The 19181-nt window shown below is 34.7% G+C and overlaps 1 protein-coding gene across 1 annotated transcript; it reads right to left on the minus strand.

The window, feature by feature from the left end:
• Positions 1–3272: 3272 nt before the first annotated feature.
• LOC149577884 (protein ANTAGONIST OF LIKE HETEROCHROMATIN PROTEIN 1-like) lies at positions 3273–12124 on the minus strand. The gene is made up of 2 exons (XM_089826235.1): positions 11783–12124; positions 3273–4533 (listed from the first exon to the last, which is right to left on the minus strand). The coding sequence occupies exons 1-2, from the start codon at positions 11904–11906 to the stop codon at positions 3503–3505; spliced, it is 1155 nt and encodes a 384-aa protein (XP_089682361.1). The 5' UTR covers positions 11907–12124; the 3' UTR covers positions 3273–3502.
• Between the last annotated feature and the right edge of the window lie 7057 nt (positions 12125–19181).

The following is a 19181-nucleotide window of genomic DNA, read 5'->3' on the forward strand; positions in this document are numbered from 1 at the left end:
CTTAGTTCATAATGTAAAAAAGTATAAAATATAACCCATTGATAAAATTATGTTATAATTAAAGATTTCATGATTGCTTACTTGCAAGGTTTGCGCTCTATGAATCAATTGTCTTGCTCTCTCTTTTATCTCATCAATTTGAGGGATTATGTATGCCACAACAATAATTTCTTTATTAACTTTTTTGGCATTTTTTAATCATTTTGACAAGGTATGTAGAATATGTCATGTCATCATCACATAATAATGAGTCTGCCTTTGTATTGATGTCCTTAGGTACTATAGGTGTATTTTCCCCAACGTCTATCTATGATAAGAATATTAGAAACATTACCAAAATTAACCAAAACCCTAAAGAAAAGAACATTACAATATTAAAAAAATCTTCTGTCTATTTTTTACAATTTCAATGAGGTTTACCTGTTAGGTAGAAGGGCCTAGAGCTACATCCTTGTCTATGTTATGTGTGAGATCAATGTCATGCTATGATAAAAGTTAAATATTAAAAAAAAAATTAGTGAAATGAAACTAATAGACTTACCACAAATATTTAATAATAAAATGGTATATTGGAGTCATTAATTGGATGCTGGTTTAAATGGTATATAGTATGTACTACCCCCATGATAGTAACTTTGTGTGTATCTATGCAATTCAAATTGTAATCAATTAGCATCTCTTCCCCTATACTTATTGATTTTATCACACACGTGAATACATGATTTCTCTCACACACCTCAAATATTAAATTGAGTTTCTTATTAGTTGACCTAGGTCATGTCCTTTTTATAAAACATGCAATATTTTCTATTGTTTTTGGCCTTCTATCAATGTACATAGCCACTCTTTTACTTTGATCATTGTCTTTCTATTTTGTCTATAATTGTTTAAGAGTGTGTACCTTTACATATTATACATCCAATTTCCTTGATTTTAATAAGGTCCAACATACTCCATCAATTTAGCAACATTTTTGTAAGAGACCTTTATGCCATCCATAAAGAATATGCCTAAATCATGCAATGACAATTTCACCATGTCATAAATACTCTCGTTAACTCAAACATCAATGTTAATTGGAGGAAGTTACTTGGGTGCCCATTATTTTTGTAGATGTGTGTACCTTAACAACACCTTGATGTCTCCTACACTATCATCATCATAAGAACATGACCCCTTGAGCAAGACAAGGTTCCATGCATTCATTCAATTTTATTATAATGTTTTGGCTTCTATTTGATCTCCCTCTTTTAGATCTACTACACATCTCACTTTCATCTTCTCTTCTTGAATTTCACTCGCTTGAGGAAGACACATTTGACTATACCTATTCTGTGGTGTTTGCACTCTATCAAATGAGATAGATGATCAGTATCAATCAATAGAAATACATATAATAAACAACTTACCAAGGACAATAATCATGCCCCCCTTCAATGTGATCATGTTGCCTACAATGTTTCTTAGTTGATGTGATTTAAAGTCTTCTTATCATTAAGTCCTTGCAATTATTGCAAGGACAATAACATTTCTCATCACCTTTTCTTTTCAGTGTAGAACATAATCTAGCAATGGTCTCTTCATTTTTTCTTGACTAATATTATCTGATATGATTTTTCTTCACAACCAATAAAATTGGACTATAAGAAATTTGAGTTATAACTCTCAAAAACCTAGCGAAACATTATTGCAAGTACAAAAAACATTATCTGGAATTGTGACAAATACTGTATCAGAAGTATGACAAAATCAAGTATCATAGAAATTCTAACAAACATTGGACATTCATTTTTTTAAACAACAATTTGACACCTTTAACCTCATAAGATTCGACAAAACCCAAAAAAGTCTCATAGTCCTTGTTATAAACATGAAGGCAACTCAAGGTAACTACTCATAAGGGTGCATGACCACTGGTCTAATAATAACACACAATCAAATGATGTGTAGGTAGAAATCAAATAGATATCAAAGATCAGGGATTGAAACCCCAAACAAAAAATGAAAATGAAGCACAAATAGAGGGTAGATCCAACACCTATTCAAAATTGAAATTAAAGGTTAAAAAATCATATTATAAATATAAGATATAAAACTCTAATTTGGAAGAAACATGCCCAAATAAAAAACTCGTGTAGCCAAATTCAATTTATTTAAGAGAAAAGAATGCACTTCAAAATATGTTCAAAGTAGGCTTGTTAAACCATAATAATATAAAATGATTTAACCTAAAGAGTTCACATTGATCATGCAAATAAAATAAGTGAATTTTTTTGAATAAATAAATTATGATAATTAGCTCAAGTTCATTGTCAACTTGATTATGACATTTCATCAACTAATACACTAATGTGATAGAAAGTTAAAACTTAGCAAATGGTTTCGTTAAGACTAAACAAAACATTTTCTACTAATTTGGTTCATTTTAACAACAGTAGAATTGACTTCTGTGTATTAAAATATTAACCTCATTCATGGATCTTAATTTCCTTGATTTTGGCACTAATAAATTTACTAGGCTAAGATTGTTCTCTTTTGGTCAAATCTATGTTATTAAGTTAGTAGTATGGAATGTTGATCAAAGACAATAGGTAAGCATGCAATATATCTTAACATGTGTTATTTTTTATGTAAAGTTCTTATGATGACATTATGTGTGATATAGCTCTTATTCCAAGTCTTAAATGTTTTTCAAATGAATTAGGGTTTCTCTTTAAATACAATACCTTAATACGCAAGTTAATGAATTTACTACGCAAGTCAACACGTGATAGCTAGTTAGAGAGAGATAAATTGGAGTTAGAAATTCAAAATTAATTTTTTAGCTTAGGAACCATTTGCACACACGTAGAATCATACTAAATTTGACTTAGGATAATGAATAAATAATGAAGAAAAATATAAGACATGTAAATTTCATTATTGTATATAAACAAAGATTTTTTATATCATAATGAGTAACAATAGAGTTATATATTAAAATATTTTAATGATCATAAAAATATTAAAATGATATGATATTTCTATAAAGAATTAAAAATGAAAATAGAGGAGTTGTAGGAGATTACAGACTTTAGATATTAATCCTTTATATATTACTTGTGATGAAAAGCTCTGCATTATCTAATATAAAATAATAATAGTGAATGGATATAAAATCGCACCCCAATAATCTAGTCAGAACTAAAACCTTCTCAGACTAAAATCAGAAATAAAATAATAATAATATAAAAATTAAAATAATAATAATAATATAAAATAAACAATACGTATAAATTATAAATTATAGTCTTCGTTCAATTGATTATTCTCTTGCTCAAGCATACTGATCGTATTATATGGTAAATACATCTCATTTATCTTCAATCTCAACTAAAAATTTGTTAAAACCTTTTTCAACGTCATGTTCCAACAAATTAAGAGTGGCACATTTTTTTTAAAGATTGAAAACACGATCGATTAAACAGGAGGATATGGACTATGCAACTCATGCGTGCATTCCTCATAATAAGCTCTTAGAAAGATTATCTCTGAGTATTTGTGCATTTCTATCTGCAAATTGACAGAATTGTTGGCTGTAGCCTTCATCGTGATGATTAGATAAAGGGACATCTGCGTGCAACTCATCACCTTGATCGATCATAATGTTATGCAAAATGCAACAGACAAGGATTATGCGAGGCAATTTATGTTTGTCTGGTCGCCACATCACCCGATCAATGATTTTCCATGTCGCTTTGAACCGTGCTATTGCTCGTTCTGCAACCAATCTTGTATTTTTATGTTTTTCATTGAAAGCCATTTTCACAGGAGAAAGATCTTTGCCTTGGTACGGAGTTACAAGCCATGGTAACAATGGATAACCTTCATCTCCCACTATATATTCTCTTATTTGAGAGCCATCTTGCAACTTCTTCATGGGACCATTCAATTTCTGTCCATTCTTACATAGCTTAAAAAATCCCGAGCTTTTCAGGATTCCATAATCATTGAGGCTGCCGGGCCATCCAGTTAGAATATCTCGAAACCTCATTTCGGGGTCCACAATTGCCTGCATGATCATGCTGTAGTTTTCCTCAGAGTCATACCAAACACTCGAAGCTTCTCCAGATGGCAAACTCATGACAATGTGGGTAGTATCAATAGCTCCACAACAGTTGGGTAACCCTTCAATCTTTTCAAATTTAGCCTTAATTTCCTCCACTTCATTTGCATGAGGCCATTTCAAGTGATGTATGCCTCGCTCTTCAATAACCTCTACAAATTTCCATGTCACTTGAGAAACTGTTGACTGCCCCACATCCAGTGACTCCCCTACACTGAGCTGTGACTCACCTGAAGCCAACCTTCTCAAAGCAATGGCTACTTGTCTTTCAATTGTTACCACTCTCCCCGCGATATCAAGTATACCTGATGATGATGACCTTGCTTCCAACTCGAACCTCACCAGAGAGCAGATATAATCAAATGTTTTCCTGGAGATCCTGAAAAATGACTTGAATTTCTCTTCTTCGTTGTCTGCATACGCTTGTCCTGCATAAATGGAAATCAATTGGCTGAGTTCTCTGATATTACTAGCAAAAGAAAAACAAATAGAGGATAAATACAGAGCCATTCAGAGGGACTATTTGATACTTTTAGTCTAGGAATCGTAGTGTGTGATGTTTAAGCTGTTCGAAGTATACATGATAAGCAGTTCCAATATAAGTCTTCGTATAGTTTAAAAATTTACACGAAAATTGGTCTGTCAGAGCAGTCACATATGTTACAAACTGTTCGTAAGCATGGCAACACATACAGTTTTAATTGAAGCATAGGCATTAAAATATCTCTAAGGAAAATATCTCAGAAAGATTGATGTAACAATCATGGAGTTTTTTACTGATTGCATTTTCAAAGTACTTATTTTGTTGTCAGTGGGACTTGGTTTGCTGGTAAGGTTGAATGGTTCTAAATAAGCCCATCAAAAATCAAGTCTTGCTGAGTGCAAGGCACAAACATTATGGATTACCTCAGTCCTTGTTTTTTAGCCAAAGAGGTTTCAGCCTAAGGCTCATGCTCCCATAAGGGGTAGCTAAAAAGGACTTTGCAAATTAAAAATATTTCTATATAAAAAAACCACTTATTTTGCCAAAGGGCTCTTGGTCCAGCAAAGTTGAATGATTCTTACCGAGTCTGCCAGCAATTCTTGTTGGGTGCAATGTTCTAACATCATAAGGAATGACGCTAAGATCATGTCCCATAGCTGAAGAAGTTTCGACCTGAAAGCTTGGATAACTACAGGTCATTGTAAATAATATAAAACTATCCATAAATAGTAGTGTAACACTGGTGCTTGGGTACATCGGAATGCTGGAACAGGGGAACAAACGGCCTCAGTTTCGGGACGGCAAGGAGATGGCAGGGGGAAGGTGGAGGGGGCAGGGGGTGGGGGGTGTTGTATACTAAACATATAAAACTTGAAATGCCATTTATGAAATGATGTTAATATAAAATATCAAATTGAAATACTTGAACACAACGAAATTGCAACATGAACCAAACCATTGAACTTAAACATGGTAACATAGTACATACCCTATAGTAACATTCAAAAATCAAAATTCAAATAGAAATTCAAGTATATGTCCCAGCGACAACATGGTTGCAGAATGGTGGAGGTAAGACTACTCATATATTCCGAGTACATGGTGAGGGGACATCGTGGAGATGGGTACTCCAAGGTTTTGGGAGGGGTGCAAGTCCCTGGGTTTCACTGATAAAAGTAAAAATAAAATTCAATTTTTAATGTAAGTGACTTATACATAGTTTTCAGATCATTCCGTTCCAAAACGTCCTATAAATTGAAAGAGGTCTTTATGTTTAGGTTAAAAAATCATTTCTTTTGCTCCAAAGTTTCTTTCTTCGATTACAATAATTGATAATTGTGTTTGCAATAAAGAAATTGGCAGTAGGTTTAAGTCAGACGGGGTTACTCCAGAGCATAAGTCGAAGCATTGTACATTTAGAACACGCCTAAAATATTATGCCCTAACAGGATCACTAGTATTGCTGGTATATGATGATGATTTCTCCTACTTTGATATTTTCCTGTCCCAAAAAAATATTATTACAATTCCACTTCCTTCTTCTTTTACGCTCTCTCTTTCCTCTATAATCCATTTGGAAACAGAATATGCAACTGAGAAATGGATGGCTTTGATGCAGGACTCCTATGCATTGTTGTCATGGGATTATAGGAACACAATCCAGATAGAAAGTTAGATGATACTATCTGGAAACAAAGTTATACCAGTCAGAAGTGATTGTAAGATTCGTACAGGAAAAGATGCTGGGGCCATAACTACCACAAATCCCTAATCAAACCAAGTCCAGTCAAATTTTAAGCTTTGTTTTCTAAATCAAGAAAATTAAGAACATGGTTGAAAGATAGTTTTTACAAAATAATTTGAAAAGAAAGCCAGGTTCAAAGATGGATTTCTAGTAGTATTGGGGTGAATGGAAATACTGAAGTCAAGTAGAATCTAATCAAATAGAAGGCAAAATGTAAAATCAAAATTAAATAGGACAAATAAGGTCAGAAAACAAACCACAAATTAGACGGCATCGACTTAGTAGACCTTTCACATCTAGAAATGATTTATTTTAAAGTGCCTTTGCAGGTTGAAAACAGAAGTGCCAACTATGTAAACTTCTGATGTACTTATCTGTCTCAATAAAGTTATATATGGTGCAGAATTTTACAAATTTTTATTTATTTTCAATGAAGAACCTTTTTATCATCTATGAGTTTGTTTTGCTATCTGATATGGGAGCACAAACTTATGCCGATACCTCTTCAACTAAAGCCAAGGACAGAGTGCATTCTGTCATGCCTCAGGTGACCATGATCCCACCACATCCCGTATATCATACCTAAAGGGAAGTTAAACCTAAATAGATAGTGTAATAAAAAAAGCATACCACCACCGTCAACAAATTTTCAAATCAAATACCTTTGATTATTCAATTCAGTAAATTTTGTAAAAAGACCTTGAGCAAAATTTCATATTGGATGTATTTTATTTACAGAATTTTTTTGGGGAAATTAAAATTTAGATAAAAGACTCTTCATCAGGACAATGTGTTAAGATCGTTCGAAAATGATGGCTTCTTGTTACTGAATAAATAGGAATTCTTTTGAGGTGAATAAAAACTGAAATGAACTAGAGAAATGCTTAGTCCAAAGTGGGACTGTTATTATTAGAATAACTGTTAAACAAATACCAATATTTCCAGTGAAGAACATGTAGCTATCACACATATAAGCTTACATACATAGGACTTAGGAGTAAGGGACATGAGCAAGAAGCCCATATTGCTGAAATTGATTTAATTATTTTCTATTGTGATGAATCAATAAAAAAGCACATCAAATGTAAAGGGAAACACCATAGATCTTTTGAAATTTTTAAAATAAATAATATTGATAGCAGCTAAAAGTACCCACACGATGCTACATATCTATTTTGTTTAATTTTGTGAATTCTATATCCCTACTTGCAGGTGAACCTCAAAAAGTCATTAAAGGGAAAGTATGTCAAGAAGCAAAAAAAAAAGCATCAGCAACTGAAAAGGGAGAAAATTCAAAGAAGAAAAAAAATTCAACATTAACTATAAGTAATATAAAATAAATTTTTTTATCATCTCAAAAAAAGGTTGAGCTTGAACCAGAACTTACTATTTTGTTTCTGACATTTTTGTGAAAATCAGCACTTTTTGTGATCTTTAATTTCAATGTTGAAAACTCTCTGTACCAGGATATGCAATCATTTATGGTCTGACATTCAATTACCTGAAGACAGCATTTCAAACCTAAGTTGTCAAATTGTGTACGGGATGGGTACGGGTATTTGGGTATGAAATGCTGGTATAGCAGAAATTTTTGTAGGGAGTTGGGTACGTTTTTGGTACATTCATACAAATATATGTAGATGTATGCATATGTATGGGTGTGTATACGTATGTATGTATCTAGATATGTATGTATATGTATGGGTGTGTATACATATGTATATATCTATATATGTATGTATATGTATGTGTGTGTATACATATGTATGTATGCATCTATGCAGCTCAAAATTAGAATTAAGTTTAAAATGTCATACACTATACATATGCTAAACATAACCATTACAAATTTCAAATTTTGAAACATATCATTCTGATTTAAATTCAGGTTTCTCTATCAAGAAGATCAAGCCAGAATTCCATGGTAGATAAGTTCAGAATTTGCTAATCAGCAGTCTAGGTCTCAAAAATATCTAAAAGATCAAACTAGAATCACTAAACATTTCGGCATTGAAAAACACAAATTCTAGATGTGTACCCATGAGAGATTCATTTCAGAATCAGATTCCAGTATATTTCTTACCCAGAAATGCCCAGAAAAGCCACACAATTCAACAACTTAGTTTCAAACCCTGACGACATAACTTCTGCAAATATGACATGCTTACTTCTCCGTAAGCATAGCATACATTATTTTCTTTCTTATGCAAATCAACAGTAACATATAGTAGAGCTCAAAAGACAACTTCCAAATTTTATGGGATTGTGGGAGACAAATTCAACTCCTATAATAGTGTGCATCAGGTGTGTAATTCAATGCTTATAGGTTGTTTCAAAAGTTATTCAAGGTGGATAACATAACCAATATATCCAACTTGATTGTAGAATAAGGAATTATTACACAGCTACGGATAGGGGGTATGTTACATTCATGATCCATTCTTGAATTGAGGGTTGACGTTTGAATTGTTCATTAATAATCTTTCATTGGTTATAGATTATTACTTATAAAAGGTACTTATGAGTTAATATGCTCTAAATTAGGACTACAACAAACCAGAAAGTATTTATGTATTATAGAAGAAGAAAGATATTATTTTCTTTTGAGTGGAGGAATAAAGTTCCTTGCTAAAAAATAAAGAGTCATGTTAGTAAAATGTCTTGTGCCTGAGGAACACTAATTTTTATTTTTTTTTGCATTGAACAGCCAATATAAGATTAAAAGCTGATCAAAGAAGAAAAAGATTAGATTTGTTTCACTTTTGTTGGGGATTATTGAACGGTATGTAGTTAAGGTCATCTCTATGCTGACCAATTTCCATGAGTACCTATAACTGTAATGATCTTTATTTATGTATTTTCTCAATAATGAGAAGGTACGCACCCACAAAGCACACAAGTACCTCTAACCATTTGTTCCTTCTACCCGCTACTTAAGACTTTTACTCCTGAAAAAGATATGAGTACATGTACGTCGACTGATGAAAACTATACTTTTCATTAAGCATTAGATATTTCTTTCTCAGCAAGCTCCACAATTCTAAAGCTCACTGTTGATGCGATAGGATAGTAGCGAATATAGATGAATTCATTGACTATCGATGAATATTTATTGCATTTCCATCAGATGGCCAGAGACTAAAGCGATATTTGGCTCTGATGTGTGATCCCCTACATTTGATTGGCTAACAAATCCTCTTGATCATATGCATGAAAATAGGTTGGAGATTAAAGTAAAGATGCATTTTCGAGGGATTCATATTCCTTTTTATTTGAAATCACTTTATTGAAAAGGATAATCAAATTCAAAATAACTAAGTTCTATAGCCAAGCGTCCATTCAAAATAAAAGCCAAAAAAGATTGAAATAAATAGAATGCCTCTAGTATATTTATTCCATGCCCCCGAACTATGCAACCTCAAGTGCTTGTATAATTCAACATTTTTAAAATATTGCAACCTAAATTCTTGGAATAAGTAATACTAATGGCATTCAACAATATCTACTCTAAATAAACCCAGAAGGAATTTGAAAGATTGCTTCTGGAATCACTGTGCATGTTTTGCATTGGCATTTTGGATTACACTCAGTAATCCATCATCAGGAAGAGGAAATGGAAGAGTTGGATTGCAAACAAAGACTTAAAAACAGACATAGTTGATTCAGAAGCAATCTTTTGGAACAATACGGACTGAGGAAAATTTATGCCAATCCAGGAGTTTTTTTTTCAGCAAAAAGATTCATTGAAGAAGCAATTGTTCACACCTATTTAACAAGAAGTAAAGGGTGATCCTCTGCCAACGTAAGTGTGTATTGAAGTGAGTATTTGACACCCAGATAGTGAAGTAAAGACAGTGTTCTACAACTAAACCCCATTCTTAGCTATATAGCCATAAATGTAACGATATTGTGGAATAGTAGCTGTTTTACATTTCCTGAACTTCTTGTTAAGATTATCCACATCTCTTTAATAATACTAATATCATCACTGGTTCTGAGTTTGTGCTGTTCTTTCCGAGCAGGTTATATCATATATATGAAAAATGCTCAGAGGAGGATTAGTTTGGTAGAGCAGTTCTATAGGCATTTCAAAATACATACCCAAACACAATTGGCATTGGTGCAAATTTTTAATATTAATGTTAAGATCAAGAATAACTTATAAAAGGTAAGGGCATCTTGGCTTTTTCTGGTGCAAGCATCATTGGCTCTTATTTAAAGGAACAAACCAATTGGCAAAAGAAGTACAACTGTCTGCAAACCAAAATGATGAAATATGGATTCAAAAAGCAGATCTACAAAATAATTAGCAATATCATGATGTCACTTTTAAGAGCCTAACCTTTATCACTACAAAGATATTAATAAGAACTCTTGTTAAATGTAGCACATGTTATGACTGGACATTATATCCATCAGTAGCTGTGGTATTACACAATAAAAACCAATCCTGATTTGAGATACCAAATCATATCATATGTAACTCATAAGAATTCATCAAGACAACAAATTTAGCTTTGTTTTGGATTTTGGATGTTGCTTGACGAAACTGCAAATCCACTTTTCCTAGGGGCCATAGAGATTTTCTTTTTCTTTTTTCATTTTTGGTATGATATTCTCAGCATTTTATTTTTCATATTCTCAATGCATCACCCATATTGGATTTCTGTAACTGTAAATTTTATACACTGTCCAGTTGACTTGTTCCCAAACATTTGAAATTGGCAAAATGTATTTGAGAACACATCCCATACCTGATACTTTAGCCACAGGTTGATTGCAACTTCAATTCTCAATGGATTTTCATATCCAGTCCATTACACTGAATCTAAATGAGTAGTAATAATGTATTATGCACACAAACTCAAATACCTAATCAGAATTATGCACACATCCACAACAGCATGAACCTGCTTAGATCACCTGATATTTTCTAGAGGAAATAAATCAATATACCGTGTAAAGCGCTTTAAGAAAAATCGGGATAGAAAAGAGGGTAAGAAATCCTAAAATACAAAACAAAACCAACAAATAGTCAATCGATTAAACTGGCCTCATGGGGGAATTGGTAAACTGTTTCTCTTTATCTTTTGACCCAAATGTACCAGAAAGCATAGACCCGTGCTCCCGACAATACATAGAACTTTCCATAACAGGGGAAGTGATCAACTATAGATTACTGATATTTAAGGGCCAGAAATAATTTATAAAAATTCTATCGATCCTATCCTCTCCTAATTCCTTCTCAAGGAACGTTTATGAATGAAAACAATTACTCTGATCGAAAAATTTATCGCGAATACAAGAAATACGAAATTTAACCAAAACAAAAATTATTTAGAAAAACCATACTTGCATTGAAAACCACAGAAAACAAACAATACACATTTCTTCATAAACCAATCCTATTTAGCGATACTTAGTGAGAGTTAATTATAAACAATCATACCTGAAGTAGACATCTTGTGGGAGAGGTCATGCCACCAGTCTGATTCATTCCCATTTGCTGAGGCCTCTGCAGGAACACCAACATCTCTTCTCCTCTTCTTGCTAAATTTTCTTGGAGGTGCCATAGTAAACAAAATATATAGATCTGAGAATAGCCAAAGCTTGAGTAAAAATATATATCTTCCTATTGGAAGTTGGAATGAGCAATGCCAACTGGGGTTGCAAGAGTGGGCAAAGAATAAAGAATCAATGGATGTGAAATAAGCCGAACAGGATAATTCCGGGTGGACGATTAGATAATCCTTGTTCTTTTAGTCCGAACTGAGAAAACTACCCCCTGTGTAAAGAACTAAGACAAGAAAAAGTACCTTTCAATTAGACCTGGACACACTAAAACGACTACACGTTGTTTGAATCAATATGTAGTGGAGACAGTACGGTTCCCATGATCAATGCTAAAAAATTAAAAACAGTTTGTAACAAGGGATAACCAAATGTAGTGAATTGATAAGCTGGCCACATAAGTTAAATAGATAAATTTCATTCATCCATGGTATTGTCTTGGCCCAAGGTATAACCTAGAAGTTCAAAATCATCACAGGTGCTTGGTTCTACTAGTTTACATGGTGTGAGTTTAGGCATTGGTTATAGTATGACTTTATTGTGAATATAGATATTTTATTTCATAAGTTTTTATTCTTTTAGATATATTGGCTCAATTTCGAATATGTTTGATATATTGGTTTGCATGATGTAAGTTAAGGTGTTGGTTAATGCTTATTGTGTAGTATGACTTTGTAGGACTAGAAAAACGGGTTAAATGCATAACATACTATGAGCAAATCACAAACTCAATCAACATATATTAGCACCCACTAGTCTACCATGAAAGCCAAACTAATCAAAAGAAAGCAAACATAATTAAAAACTCTCTTTTCCGTTTGTAGCTCCCATGTCCTTCTTTCTTCTCCAAATGATTGTAGCTCCAAAGTTGCCTATAGTGCACACAAGATTGAAGCAAAAGTCTATGATGTGGATAATGCCATGAGAATACCTGAAGTTGTGATTTGAATGTGAGAGATGGAGTGAGAAATCTAAAAGAAATTAGGACCTAAAGGCTTCCAAGACTTCAAGAAGACAAGGACCGAAAATGAGAGAAAGAGTTCCATTTTATAATCAACACTCAGAGTGAGGGCATTGGATTTGTCACCCATAGATATGCGATGTGGCAAGAGATTCCTATGACGCATATGACAGAATATGCCAATTGTGAGATTCTATGACACATGCAAGTCAAACTTGGCTAAATGTGGAAGAGAATCTATGACGCGTCATAAGACACCTCAACCCACTTAAAGCCAAGAATCTATGACAAAGAAGCCAAATAGAGACATGCGTGAGAGAATAAGAATATTTGATTATGACAAATCTCAGCCAAGTGTCAAAGGAGAATCCACGAGGTGTCATATCCAAGTGTCATGATGATGGAATATTTGAATAAAAAATCCTCTTATTCCACAAAATAATAATTAGTAGAAAATGGAATTAATGATGGAAAATGGAACTTAGGAAATTGTACATTTTCATGGTTTGTAGATAATGAATCAATTAATTAATAAAATTAATTAATTGAGGATGATAATTAGGAAAAATAATTAGAAAGAATAGGATTAAATTATGGGTTATTTAATCCTATAGAGAAAATTAGTAGATGATTGGCCAAATTGATTAAATGAATGCAACCATATCCTTTGATGAAAATGTGATGATGATATAGATCGAATAAGATGATGACCAATAGATCAAAGCCATGATCAGATTGATTGATTGAAGTTGATAACATGCCAAGGACACATGACATGAATTGGTTGATATGTAACATTTAATCGACGTTGTAAATGCTACAAGATTGAAATTGATTGATAAGGTTTGATCATAATAACATCAACGAACATTGTTAATGTTATTAAAATGGTTGATGATGTCGTGATTTGACATTGAAAGCCTCAACAATGTCAAAGATTGGATGACATGAATGATAGTTTGACCTAGCATTGAGAGTTGTGACAGTACTAAGGTCAGATTGATAAGATTGATAAGTTGATAGGTTTTCAAGGCACTGAAAGCCACAACAATACCTAGGAGTCGAAAAAATGATGATTGATTTGAGATGTTTGATATGTTTTGGGTTGATTAAGACCGATTTCGAGTGATCCCGAGTTGATTTGGGGTGATTCCGAGTTGATTTGATATGATTTCGAGTTGATATGAAATTGATGTGAAAGGGGATACAAATGACGAAATATGGTCAATCAGGCCAAAAGATCAAAGTTAGTAGAATGAAAAAATGGGAAAAAATAGTATGAAGAATTGATGAGGTCGTAGATGCAAACCATTTTTGAGCGTCTACATTTTGCCCCTCTTTGATACAATGTGATTTAGAGCATTGTATCAAAGAATAACTGATGAGAAAGTCACAACATGCCCAGTAGGGATGATATATATGGGTGCCCCCTCGATAAATTGACTAAGATAAGCATATGATAATTCAATTTATCGATAACAAGAAGACAAAACCATAGCAATTGACAGATCGCAAATCAGAGCTAAGATGTGAAAGTTATGAGGTCTAGAGTGCAAAACAGGGTCAATCGAGAACCTGAGAGTGATTGCATGGGTTACCACTCAAGAAAAACACAAAATGATGAAAATTATATTTCATGTTGTTCGTAACAAAGATATGAATCCAACACAACTGACGGATTGCAATTTTGAGTTAAAATGCAAAAGTTATGGGCTCCAGAGTGCAACATAGGGGCTCCGGGAGCAGTTCTAGGTATCCTAGGTCCCCAACTGCGCCCAAAACTCAACCAATTGCATCATTGATGCACTTGGTAAGCCCAAGTGCACCATGATAGTACCAAGTGCGTCAATGACACACTTGGGAAGCCCAAGTGGTCTAAGAAAGTGAAAAATGTGCCCGAGAAGGCCCTGGGGGCCAAAATCAACATGATGGGGGGCAACTAGGAGCCCAAGAGTAATTGCAAGGATTAACACTCCATACAGTGACCAAATAATGAAAATGATAGCTCATTTTGTTCACAAGAAAGATATGAGCCCAACACAACTGACGGTTCGTAAATTGGAGTTGAAATGCAAAAGTTATGGCCTCCGGAGTGCAACCTAGGGGTTCCGAGAGCAGTTTTGGATAACCTAGGTCCCCAAGTGCGCCCAAACTCTACCAAGTGCATCAATGACACAGTTGGCATGACCAAGTGCATCAATGACACAATTGGGAGCCCCAACTGCACCCAGAGAGTGCAGATTGCGCCCTAAAAGGCTCTAGGGCCCAGAATCAGCCCGATTGGACTCGGAATGACCCGAAACTGTGTGTGCATGCCCAAAATGATGGAAAGATGTCATAACATGAGGGAAATCATCAAAAATGGTCGTATTTGGTCAAATATGATGAGAAAAATGTCAGACTAAGGTTGAACCAGGTGGAAAGCCACAGAAAGTTGATTGACAGTGCAGGATGATGCAGGAATGCATGAATGCGAGATGAAGATGATTTGGTGAATCAGAAGACATGATCATGGTGATGGAGAATGAGATGAAAAATAAAGATGAGATGAGGAGATGTTAGTATGATGGAAAGACTTTTACTTTTAAAAAGTGCACTATATGTCAAATGGAGCTTTATTTTGATATGGCAAATGGAATGCAACGCATCATGGCATAAAGGGCCAGAGCGCAAATGCAAGCCTTTTGCGTAAACAAGCATGATGCAGACAGAGAATGATCTTGTCCTTCCTAAGTCATATGTACATGCCCCAGACTCTCAAAGGTACATTGTAACAGATAGAAATAGAAAAATATGACCATGAACCATCCTGGCTAGTCTCATAGATTAGTTTTATATCATCGAGTAGCACAGGGACATGATCAAAGAAAAACAAAGCAAAAATAAATCACTCACTAAACAGCATGAGCCAACAGCTATCCTTGTCCATTATTACTTGCTTTTTAGTGTGTTAGGTGTTTAGATGGTGTTCGACAGGTTGATAATGTGATAGCACTATTGGTGGATTCAGTTGATAGGTTCGTAGTGACATGTTGGGTTGATTGTTGGTTTACGTTGGTCAGATAGTGTGATTGTCTTGAAAGTGTAATGCTTTGAGTTTCAATCTGCAAAGTGCAAGTGTTTACACAAAAGGGGTGGTTATCCACAATGAGTATGTACAAGGTTTATTGCATATTTTTGACTGCTTTTGTGATTTTTAGGGTTTTTGAGGATATTTGATGTTTTTGTGTGACTAGTTTCTTTAGGACATTTTATGATTTTTAGGGTTTTTTCAAGATATTTTATGATTTTTAGGGATTTTTTCAGGACATGTTATGGTTTTTAGTAATTTTTTCAGGATCGTATTTGAATGTTTAGGATTTTTTTAGGACACTGTGATTTTTAGTGATTTTCTCAAGACATTTTATGATTTTTAGGGATTTTTTCAGGATCGTATAAGCATATACAAGTGTTAGCTCTAATTCGTTATGCAATAGGTCCAACGGATAGAAAGCACTTAAGGAGATACCCCCAATTCAAATTCAAACTCATGCACCATGTAGGTAATATGCCCCCAGACAAGATGCAAGCTATGTACAAAGGTCAATGACAGAGTGTGTGTGCAGATTGGTGATGCTTAGGCAAGGTAACAAAGGACATTAACCAGTTCGTGAGCCATGATAAGGGACCAAGGATGTCTTGCAATATGAAGGATATGATCAAGGAATGATAGAGGGGGAAAAGACCAGATGGAATCCTGATAGATGCAGGAGCAATAACTAATTACACATGGCGCCTGTTTGCCAAGTTTTCACGATGGTACTTGCCCAAAGCGCCTATTTGCTAGGTTTTCACTTTTGGACGAAATTTTTCTCTTGGCTCAAATTTTCATGCCAAGATGCCTGTTTGCCAGGTTTTCATCAAGGCGTCCATTTTTTATGACTTTTTTCACTTTTTTCTTTGCTTTTTTTCATGACTTTTTACTATTTTTTCAGGACTTTTAGATGGAATCAAGAATGTCACTGACAAATGCTGAGAAGATATTTGTTGTTGGTGCTGCTAGCTGATGAGCTCTGAATCCATGACTGACCATAACTACATAGGATTTGTTCCGAGTCTGTAGTTAAAATCAAACCACTAGAAAGGCCTCGAGAGATACCATCATGTACCATATGTAAGACAATGTCTCTCTCTTGCGAATCAAGGCATCTAAGGATAATTGGGTCAATAGAAATGTCATGTGGGATGTCACTGTTGATGACATATGCAAAGGCTTGTTGGATAAAGGACTGATTGTGGTTATAGGACAAATTAGGTAGCTGGATTGGGGGATAAACAAAGGGATATAAGGGAGGGTTGGGAGGGTTGAGACCAATGACCTTCTGCATGAACTCTGATTGAGAGAGCTCCAAAAGACTTTGTGGCATGTTGAACACTGGAACACTAATATTCATGGCATCATATTTTTCATTTTGTATCAGTGGGAGCTGCTTAGCTTTTGATTTTTTATAGTCTAATGGCGCCTTTTGATTTTCACCAAGAGACCTATGCTTGCTATCTTTTTCTCTTTTTGCTTTGTAATTAGAAAGTGGAGTTGGCTCCCCAAAATATGCCAATGTGTTCTCTTTAGAAGGAATTGCTTCTTTATGATATTCAGTCATAATGCCTTCAAAGTCCATTATGAGACTGTCATCATCATTGAATTGATCAAAAATTGGTGGTCCACGTTGGTCCCAATCCAAAGGTTTGGGATAGCTTGAGGAGATGTCATTATCAGTACTGAATGGGCTTTGGTTGAAGGTAGATATATGGGTAACTGATTCAATTGGGTCATTGGGGTTATGCTCAGAGGCTAGGGGATTGTTGGTTATTGGTGGGATATCCTCAGATGCCTTTTCATCGTTCAAAACATCCATAGTCTTACACGTAGGTACCATAGTACTAGGAGGACCTATTCGTAATGGTTTAAATCCAAGCCCAAAACTAGGAGGTTGTCCTTCTGTAGTGATAGGTTCAATGATTCCTTGTTTCTGAGATCCAAGACCACTATAGCCATCATAGCCTTGTTTCTACATGATGGTAAACCCAAGTCCATACTTGCTAGGAGATATCAAAGTGGGTTCTCCTTCTGCTTTTACTTTCTCAATACATACGGATGTATTCTCATTGATAGAAGTATAATTCTTTGTACTGATGGGAGAAAGTGGTGACTCCCTAATGTGAGAGACTTGAGACATAAAGTATTCTCCACACCCATTATCTTCAATCTTCATCTTTTCCTTGGCTTTATTGAGCAGTATATCAGCATCCACATACTTAGAGGAATTTGTGGGTTGTGCTTCATTGTTTGTTGGGATTTGGTATGCAGTAGCATCTCTTAGATTAGCACAAAACTGGAAAGGATCTGGATCACTAGGGATGGTAACCTCTATGTTGTGATAGGAAAACTTCAGACATTGATGATATGTAGAAGGGACTGCTTTCATAGCATGAAGCCAAGGGCGTCCCAGTATCATGTTGCAGTTCATTTCTATGTCTAGGACATGGAACAATGTATCTTCAATAGCTGGACCAACTCTAACAGGTAGTGTGATGATGCCCCTGGAGAAGCGTTCACCATCATCATAAGCTTTTATTGTGATTCTTCGAGATGGATCCACATCATCTTCAGAATAACCCAAATTGTTGACAACCTTAAGAGTACAGATGTTTAGTCCTGCTCCTCCATCTATTAAGACATGTCTAACTTTGGCATTATGGATGAAGACTTCGAGATAAAGGGAATCATTATGGTTAGGTTTGTCCTTAGGAATATCTCAGGGTGAAAAAGTAATATGCTGTGATGCAGATAGGTTCCCAACCATGGCTTGGAACTGGGCAACATCAATGTTATCTAGGACAACTGACTCTTTAAGGGCTTGATCCAAGATCTTCTGATGTTGGGGGATGCATGCAGTAGGTCCAAAATGGATATTTGTGAGGGGGGGTTTTCGAGTTGTTCAACAAGGCTATAATTAGATGAAGTAGGAGCAGTAGGTCTACTTGGAGGTGCAGGTCTAGTAGAAGCAGTAGGTCTAGATGGGGCTCTAGGTAGGGTGATCTTGCTATGGCATGTAGTGACAGCACAACGAGGGTCTTCAGCCTTCAATGTGAATGTGGATATGCGAAAGTCATACTCATTAAAGAAATTGATGGTGTAGTCATAGCCGGTGCATGTGTAATTCACATTACCTTGTGATTTTGAGTTTGAACTTGAGGGTTTCTCTTTGTCATGATTACCCAAAGGATCTTTGAAAATAGTATGATCAGATTTGGATGCTAATAGTGATGGATCAAC

Source organism: Cupressus sempervirens, chromosome 1 (genome assembly GCF_028749045.1).
Source record: "Cupressus sempervirens isolate cs-2001-9-10 chromosome 1, ASM2874904v1, whole genome shotgun sequence".
NCBI lineage: Eukaryota > Viridiplantae > Streptophyta > Pinopsida > Cupressales > Cupressaceae > Cupressus > Cupressus sempervirens.

What these genes read in the sequence shown, in the direction of transcription:
- LOC149577884 (XM_089826235.1), bottom strand. Translation starts at nt 11,906, where the DNA reads ATGGCACCTCCAAGAAAATTTAGCAAGAAGAGGAGAAGAGATGTTGGT. An exon ending in CCACAAGATGTCTACTTCAG is followed by an intron (nt 4,534 to 11,782) that starts GTATGATTGTTT and finishes CCATTTATGCAG; the next exon opens with GACAAGCGTATGCAGACAAC.